The following is an 8,702-nucleotide window of genomic DNA, read 5'->3' as shown; positions in this document are numbered from 1 at the left end:
TCCAGGTCGTGAGTGGGGTAGTTCGCCTCGTGAGGCTTCAACTGCGTCGAGGCGTACGCGATCACATGCCCTCTCTGCATCAATACAACGCCTAACCCCGAGATCGATGCATCATAGTACACTACCAAATCATCCAGCCCCTCAGATAATACGAGAATTGGAGCCTCACATAACCTTGTCTCAAGGTCTCGAAAGCCGACTGCTGGTCCAGGCCCCACCAGAAAGTCACGTTCTTCTTGGTCAAACGGGTCAGTGACACAACGATCTTGGAGAAATCCTGGATGAATCTCCGATAATACCCCGCTAGGCCCAAGAAGCTACGATCTTGGAAAAAATATTTTAATACTTTTTGTTTATTTATTATTAATTAATGTTTTTAGAAAAAAATAATTGCTCCCACCATTTACGTCCCTAACCCCTCTTAATTATTACTTTCATTGAACAAAACCCTAGAGCTAAATACCCCATTTCCCTTCTCTCCATCAGAAATGATCACCCACTAGCTCTTCACCGAAAACAACTGTTCACCGCCCATAGTTTCCGAACCACCCCTGCCCACCGGAAGACACCATGTCTCTCTCTCCCTCTCTCTTTTTCTGTCCCTCACAAACGACTAGCATAACCACCAAATATGTCAAAAGTCTAATCACTGATGACCACCACAATAACCAGATCGGTTAACGTCGTCGTCAGAGATTTGGACCACCGAAAAGTAGTACCTATATTTTATCCCTCTTATTGCTTGTTTTTGTCCATCTCTTCATCATATCTAAACAGCCACCAACATATATGTTGGTTTGAAAGGCTGAAGAACAAATCTAATGGTTTTAACGACGCTAGTGTTTCAGGTGATGTTATGGTTTTTAGATGGTGATGATGGCGCTAGGGTTTCAGGCAAAGATCAGGGAGACTAGTAGGAGAGAAACCAACATTGTTTTGATACTATTTCCGACGATGATCAACATCTCCGATGGAGGTGTACGCGTCAGACATGAACAAAGGAAGTGTAATGAAGTGGTGGTTAGTGGCAACAATTAAGAGGGTTATCGGTGGTGGTGGTGATGGGTAGGTGTTCTTAAAGAGAGAGAGAGAGAGAGAGAGAGAGAGAGAGAGAGAGAGAGAGAGAGAGAGAGAGAGAGAGAGATTATATAGATATTAGGTTTATAGTCATTTTATGTCTTAGAAGGGATGGAGCATGCAAATTTAAAATAACGAGGGTCGAAAAATGCAACTTTAATCAAACGAGGGATGATCCAAATTAATTTTTAAAAATATGGATTAAACGTAGTTTTTGACACCTACACGAGTGACGACTCATGTAACTTACTCAAATAATTTTTTCGGTTGAAACTCGATTGGTTGAATTGTATTAAATTTGATATGTGGGGATGCGTTTGTGTTTTGAAACTTGATTATTGACTATTATGTTTTTTTTGAAAGCCAACTTAAATACATGTAAGTATTATAAATTGTATCATCATTAGTTTCACCTTATTTATAACCAGTTCTTATTTAAAAAATAACTGAAAAACCAAAACCGGCATCAGAACCGATAGTCCGGTTCTTATAAACCCGTCCGATTCAAATCTAGTTCCAACATTCATCCTAAATATGGACCCATACCTTATAGTCGTGATAGACCCATATCGTATATCAATGTTTTAAAAACCGATTTTTTAGTTGAACCGGGACGATGACCGGTTTTCGGTTCAACCGGTTTGACCGCTGAATAAACCGGTTTCTATAATTTTAATCTTTTTTCGTATTTTAGTACACATACCTATATACACAAATCAAGAATATGATGTCCACAAGTTCAAACATTAAAATACACATGAAAACAAGTTGTAGATCATTCTAAGTACATTAAAATAACTCATAACCATAGTTTTACATCAATTCATGTGCATTAAAAAGCAAATAAAGTCCTAGATGAATATAAATATATCAAAAAACTTCATAATATTTATCATATGCTTTTATTCAAAATTTTTTAATAAATATGAAAAAACTACCAAAATTTATTATGCAAAATGTTTCGATTTCATATGTTTTTATTCAATTTAACCAGTTCAACCAGATTTTTATAAAAACCGACCGGTTCAATCCGATTCAAAAATAGACATAAAATCAGTGATAGCTGAACCCTTCACTTCTCCGATTCCCAGTACAACCGGTTTGATCGGCCGGTTCAAACCTGTTTTGAAAAGATTGCCGTATATTTTATAAACAAAAGTTACGTTATATCTTATCTCATCTCATAAAAAAATAAAAATACAAATCACACAAGACACGTGTCACAATCGTGCAACTCCTTGCCTACAACACTTCCCTTTATGGCTTTACTATTATGTTGCCAACCGATTCATCATTCATCCCCAAATTTACAAACGCAGGCATGAATCAAGAGGTCACCAATGGAGCCTCGAAATCCAAAAAGAATTCCAAAAAACCCGAATGTATGTACTTCTTTCTCTCAACTATACATCATACTTCGCAACTTCACTTTGATTTTCACATGCATTGCAATTCGTTATGCAAAACCCCTAAGAATTTTTTTTTTCAAAACTTCATTACAGCATTCGTATCGTTTCCAGTGCTTTGTATAATTTTGTTTTCCAAGTGTTGTAATTGTTGTTTCCCCTCTACTGATTTGGGGTTTATTTGTGTTCTGGAATTGAAGTGGTTACTGGCTTACTGCGCCAGTTATTGCCTAAGGGTTTGTGGGTTTTTCGTTTTAATTGGAGGTCGTGATCTTATAATGCATACACAGTTTTCGACATGATTTCTTCGATCTCTGAAGAATTCCTCACCTCCTAGGGGTTTTCAGTTTTTTTTGGGGGTATTTACTCCTGGTTACATTCTGCTGTTAGTAAAATTAAACCGTTTTAGGGTTTATCTCAAAAATCGTAGCGAGAATAAACACGAATTTATATGATCGAGAAGAGAACGAAGTGGTGAATACGTATATATAAGTTCAATCACACCATTTACGCAATATACCTCGATTGATTTTTTAACTAACGATAATCGATCGTTCCAGATTCTAGGTTTACACAGCAAGAACTTCCCGCCTGGAAACCAATCCTAACCCCAGGATGGGTGATCACATCGTTTCTAGCAATCGCCATGCTGTTCATCCCCATCGGACTTGTCTCTCTGTTTGCATCAGAACGTGTAAGAATCAAACTTTTATGTGCTTATCAGTAGTGTTCTTACTTCTTATGCTATATCAAACCTTCTTATTGTTATGCAGGTGGTGGAAATTGTGTATCGCTATGATCAAGATTGTGTCCCTGAAATTTATCGAGGCAATGTGACTTCATATATTCAAAACCCCCTCACTAACAAAACATGCATCAAGAATGTCACTGTTAGTCCACTCTTCTCATAGTATTCCACATAACTCACTTTTGATCAAAAGACATAAATACCCCTCATCAGAAGAATATTCACTTTATCCACATGTATCTACAGGTACCAAAGAAAATGGAAGCCCCTATCTTTGTGTATTATCAGCTTGACAACTTCTACCAAAACCATCGTAGGTAAGTTAGTATCTTAATGACTCAATACAGAAACTCAGGAGTGTTAAGTAGTTAAGTTAACTATTTACGAAATTGCCCTCGATTATTTCTTTTCAGATATGTGAAAAGTAGAAGTGACAAACAACTACGTAGTGGAGAAGATGATTTTTCAACAAAAGGATGTGAGCCTGAAGCTAAATCGAGTAGTGGGAAACCAATTGTTCCATGTGGATTAATTGCATGGAGTTTATTCAATGACACCTACAATTTACTAATGCAAGACAAAGTTTTGAAAATAAACAAGAAGGGCATTGCATGGAAAAGTGACACCAAGGTCAAATTCGGGTCAAATGTGTATCCCAAGAATTTTCAGTCTGGAGGTTTGATTGGTGGTGGAAAGCTCAACCAAAGCATACCTGTAAGTTTAAGTGTTTTAACTTTCTTGATTTTGATTTATTTAGTAAAAATATAGTATTTGGATAAGTTATTATTATATGATGATGATAGTTGAGTGAGCAAGAGGATCTTATAGTATGGATGAGGACTGCAGCATTGCCTACTTTTAGAAAGCTTTATGGGAAAATAAGTGTGGATCTTGAAGCTCATGAGACAATAACTGTTGTTTTGGAGAACAATTATAATACGTATAGTTTTGGGGGACAAAAGAAGCTTGTTTTATCAACAACAAGTTGGATTGGTGGAAAAAATGATTTTCTTGGAATTGCTTATCTTACAGTTGGTGGGATTTGCTTGTTCATGGCACTAAATTTCATCCTTCTCTATGTTTTTAAGCCCCGGTGAGTTAGCTTACACGTTTGTTTGTTTGTTACACTGGACTGGACAACGTTTTTTTTGATGAGAAGGGCATTCTTGTCTTTTTGTACATACCATAAAGGGAGGTCTTATCTATCATACCTTTTTTAGTGAGACAAAAATTTGTTGTCCCATCCCACATTTTTGGTTGGGATAGAAAATTGCAATTTTTGTCTGTTTTTGATAATAAGGATGAGAAGGGCATTCTCGTCTTTTTGCACAGACCACAAAGGGAGTTCTTATCTATCCTATCTTTTTTAGTGAGACAAAAATTTGTTGTCCCAATTCACTTTTTTGGTTGGGACAGAAAATTGCAGTTTTTTTGTCTGTTTTTGATAATAAGGATGAGAAGGGTATTCTCGTCTTTTTGCACAGACCACAAAAGGAGTTTTTATCCTACTTTTTTTTACTGAGACAAAAATTTGTTGTCCAATCCCACCTTTTTGGTTGGGACACAAAATTGCAATTTTTGTAGGTTCTTGATAATAAGGATGAGAAGGGCATTCTCGTCTTTTTTCATAGACGAGAGGGATTTGTTGGTACGACTTTTTAAGTGACACAAAAGTTTGCAACTTTTGACTATTTTTGATGATGAAGATGAGAAGGGCATTCTTGTCCTTTTCCACATATACATAGAGATCCTCTTCCAACTTTTTGGGTGACAAAAATTTACATTTTTTGAATATTTTGATGATAAATATGAGATTGCATTCTTGTCCAGACAAGAAAGAAGGGAGTTTCTTGTCTATCTTTCAAAAAATTGCAATTTTTTTTTTAATAAGGATGAGAAGGGTATTCTCGTCTTTTTCTATTGTTATGTCCTTTTATATGTGAAAGCAAATGGCTTATTGTTTTATTGCTGTGGTTGGTTATTGATGATGCAGGCCTCTTGGGGATCCATCCTACTTGTCATGGAATAGGAATTCAAGTAGGCATTGAATTAGTAGGTTTTTTTTTTTTTTTTTTTTTTTTTTTTTTTTTTTTTTTTTTTTTTTTAAAATTCCTATTTTAAAAATATATGAAGTTTATAGGTATTAACATGAAGTTGTGTTCATAGTTATGTTTCTATCTATCTTACCTTGAATCAATGTGATCAACTAATGTTGAATATAATGTTGGCAAAGAAAGTTGATACCACTTTAACATATATGATTGTTTTGTTTATCTTATTAAGATAATCATTGAACTTGTTATAAATATTGGGCTTTTAAGAATCTATAAATAAGTTAAATAAGCTTATATATTATAATAGTATATTATTGTTGAACAAATTTCATCTATGTGGGAGGAGTTAATTATATATTATAATGAGAAAACTGCACAAATGGTCCCTGTGGTTAGCTGAAAATTGCCACTTTGGTCCAAAAAGGTTTGGACTAGCACCAGAGGTCCAAACTTTTCATTTTGTTGCGAGTTTGATCCACTTTTCTATAAACTTTTTCATAATGACTATTTTGCCCTTATTTTTTTTTTCTTTTTTAGTTTTTTAATTATTTAAATACTTTTTATGATTAAAAGAAAAAAAGAAAAAAGAAAATTTTCATTTTCTATTTTATTTTTATAATTTTTTTATAACAAAATAAAAATAAAATCTCTCTCTCTCTCTCTCTCTCTCTCTCTCTCTCTCTCTCTCTCTCTCTCTCTCTCTGAGAACGTTACTACCCTTACTCCCTCACGCAGGCTTTACTCTCGCCGGAAATCGTGAACACCATAGGCAGAAAAGATGAACACCACCGACAGAAAAGATGAACGCCACCAGATCGAAGCTCTGGCAGCGAAACCCTAACCCTAAAAGTTCTAGGCTGTGACACAAAGATCGAAGCTAGGAATTGAATCGACCGCAACCTCTGAAAACCCTAGGGTTTTAGGAAATGAGAATGGTCGCAGCCTCTGAAGCTGAAGCCCACCTGAGGGTCGTTTGATGGAGCCATGAGGGTCGAGAGACGGCGTGGTCGGTGCTAAGGCTTGTGTTCTGTTCATCTTGAAACCGCAATCGTCTTCTTTCTTCTTCTGATTCAATCGATTAGCAACACACGAAGGAGGAATAAGGACTCCGGTCCTCTGCCTTTGTTTGATTGAGAAGAGGGACCCGACTGGAAGCAGCAACAGATTGAGGGGGATGTCTTTTTACCAACAACAATGCAATATCGGAGGCAATCATCAAGTCTCTGAATCAAGAATCATCAGCTACGACATCCATGTTCAAGAATCAATAATCGTCACCAGAAAAGCCCAAGTTCAAGAAATGAAAAACCAAAAAAAGTTTTAGGATTACTTCTCTATAACTCAAGAATCATCAGTTATGTCATCGATTCAAAATCAGATCTAAATAGAGTCAAAGCTCTGTCATTTGTTTAGTGTTGAGGAAATTGGTCCATGGTGATATCAGATGTTGTAGCTGTCGCCGATTTGGAGGTTGGAGGTGAAGTTCTAAAAATTTCCTAGGTTAGGTTAAAGAAGATGATTTTGTTACAGGTTTTGGGTTTGAAGATTCCCACAAATTTTATGATTTTGTTACAGGTTCTAGGTTTGAAGATACCCATAAATTTTACTGATTCTTTTTCATGGTTAATCTGGAGATTGAATATGAAGTTTTGAAAAATCCTAAAGAGTTTATTGATTTCATTTGGTGATTGGATTTGAACATCTAGACGATCGATTGTAGATTTTGATTTGTTAGAGAGAGAGAGAGAGAGAGAGAGAGAGAGAGAGAGAGAGAGAGAGAGAAATTTAATTTAATTATTTATTTTTTAATTTTTTTAAATCTGAAAATCAGGAAAACAATTAACAAAAAATAGAAAATCATATTAAAAAGGGTAAATTCGTCATTTTGAAAAAAATCAGAATAGATTGGACCAAACAAGCAACAAAATGAAAACTTTGGATCAGTGGTGCTAGTCTAAATTTTTTTGGACCAAAGTGACAATTTTGAGCAAACCACAGGGACCATTTGTACAGTTTAGTCTATTATAATAGGATATTATTGTTGAACAAATTTCATCTTAAATTATTTATTTTATATGATCGTCACTATACATATGATGATTTCATAGTTTACAAGTTTTGATGAACTGCAATTGTGTGTTCTACTGTAGGTGTGAACACACTAACCTAGGATAATATAGAGTGCATGTTTCAATCCTTAAGTGTGAGCGTGTTCTATTGTAGGTGTGAACACACTTAGGATGATATAGAGTGTGTTCCAATCCTTAAGGCTAACTGGTAAGGGGGGCTAAGACTATGTGGTATGGGCAACTTGAAGTGGTGTTATAACAAGAAGCAACAAGATGAGGGGGTGGTGTTCATGGTGTTATAACACCATGTTAAGAGGAGAGAGATAGAGAGAGATAATTTGACAGCCAATAGGTGATCACGTTTCTTCTTGTCATGGAGGCAACAAGAAGCACCACAACAAGATGCAACAAGAAGGAGGGGTGGTGTTTTTGATGTTATAACGGCGTTATGGGCTGCCAACTCAGCCACAACAAGAAGCAACACGACCCACACCGTATGTTCTAAAGGATGCATGAGGTCCTACGTGACTACCTAACCCACGCGTGAACACCGAGGGGCGTACCTGTCTTGTGACGTGGTTCCAGCTACGGGTGAAGACGGAGGATTTGATTGGTCAATGGTTTTGACCATTTCTTTTTTTGAATGTTGGGTTAGAATTAAAAAAGAAACTTTTTCACATTTAAACTTAATCTTCATATATATACGAATAGTTCTTCCTGGTGTCAAAATGCACGTTTAATTCCTATTTTTAAAAATTAACTCGGGCTTTTCCTCGTTATTTTAATACTTACACGTTTCATCCCTCAAACATAAAAAGACCATTTTGCCCTTATTTATTTATTTTTTAATTTTCTTTTATTTATTTATTATTTTTAAATTAAAAAGAAAAGAAGAAAAACTATAAATATCCATGCTCCAACGCTTCATCCCTTCATTCACCCCTTCCCTTTCCAAACTTTGTCTTTTTTTTTTTTTTTTTTTTTTTTTTTTTTTTTTTTCTATCACCACTGTAGCTTAATTTTCAGACACCATCACCGACATCCCATTTAACCTCTGTTGGCCATCACCAGCATGTAGATGAGAGCTATCTTGCTTATTTTTACATTTTCCCTACTTTCCCTCTTTCTAAGATTACATTTTTCTCTAAAAAAAACCACCAGGTGAACATATCCATTGTTTCGGCCACCCCCAACACCTCCATTGTTTCTGATCACTCCAACACCTCCACCAGGGCTAGAACTTCCATCACCATCCTAACCATCACCCACCACTTCGGACCAACCTTTTTTCCATTAAAACCCAAATGAAAAACCCTAGATCAATAAACACAAATCAAAGCAAATCGAG

At 35.8% G+C, this 8,702-nt stretch overlaps 1 protein-coding gene across 1 annotated transcript; it reads left to right on the top strand.

Annotated features, from left to right (window-relative positions):
- The first annotated feature begins 2,308 nt into the window (after positions 1-2,308).
- LOC111912086 (ALA-interacting subunit 5) lies at positions 2,309-5,525 on the top strand. The gene is made up of 7 exons (XM_052769328.1): positions 2,309-2,459; positions 3,044-3,177; positions 3,257-3,373; positions 3,478-3,548; positions 3,645-3,945; positions 4,035-4,324; positions 5,225-5,525. Exons 1-7 carry the CDS (start codon positions 2,351-2,353, stop codon positions 5,277-5,279), a joined length of 1,077 nt encoding a protein of 358 aa, XP_052625288.1. The 5' UTR covers positions 2,309-2,350; the 3' UTR covers positions 5,280-5,525.
- Positions 5,526-8,702: the final 3,177 nt, after the last annotated feature.

This window comes from Lactuca sativa, chromosome 3 (assembly GCF_002870075.4).
Source record: "Lactuca sativa cultivar Salinas chromosome 3, Lsat_Salinas_v11, whole genome shotgun sequence".
In the NCBI taxonomy this organism is placed as follows: Eukaryota; Viridiplantae; Streptophyta; class Magnoliopsida; order Asterales; family Asteraceae; genus Lactuca; species Lactuca sativa.
Note: the sequence above shows the minus strand (reverse complement) of the source record. Positions and strands in the feature narration are given on the sequence as shown.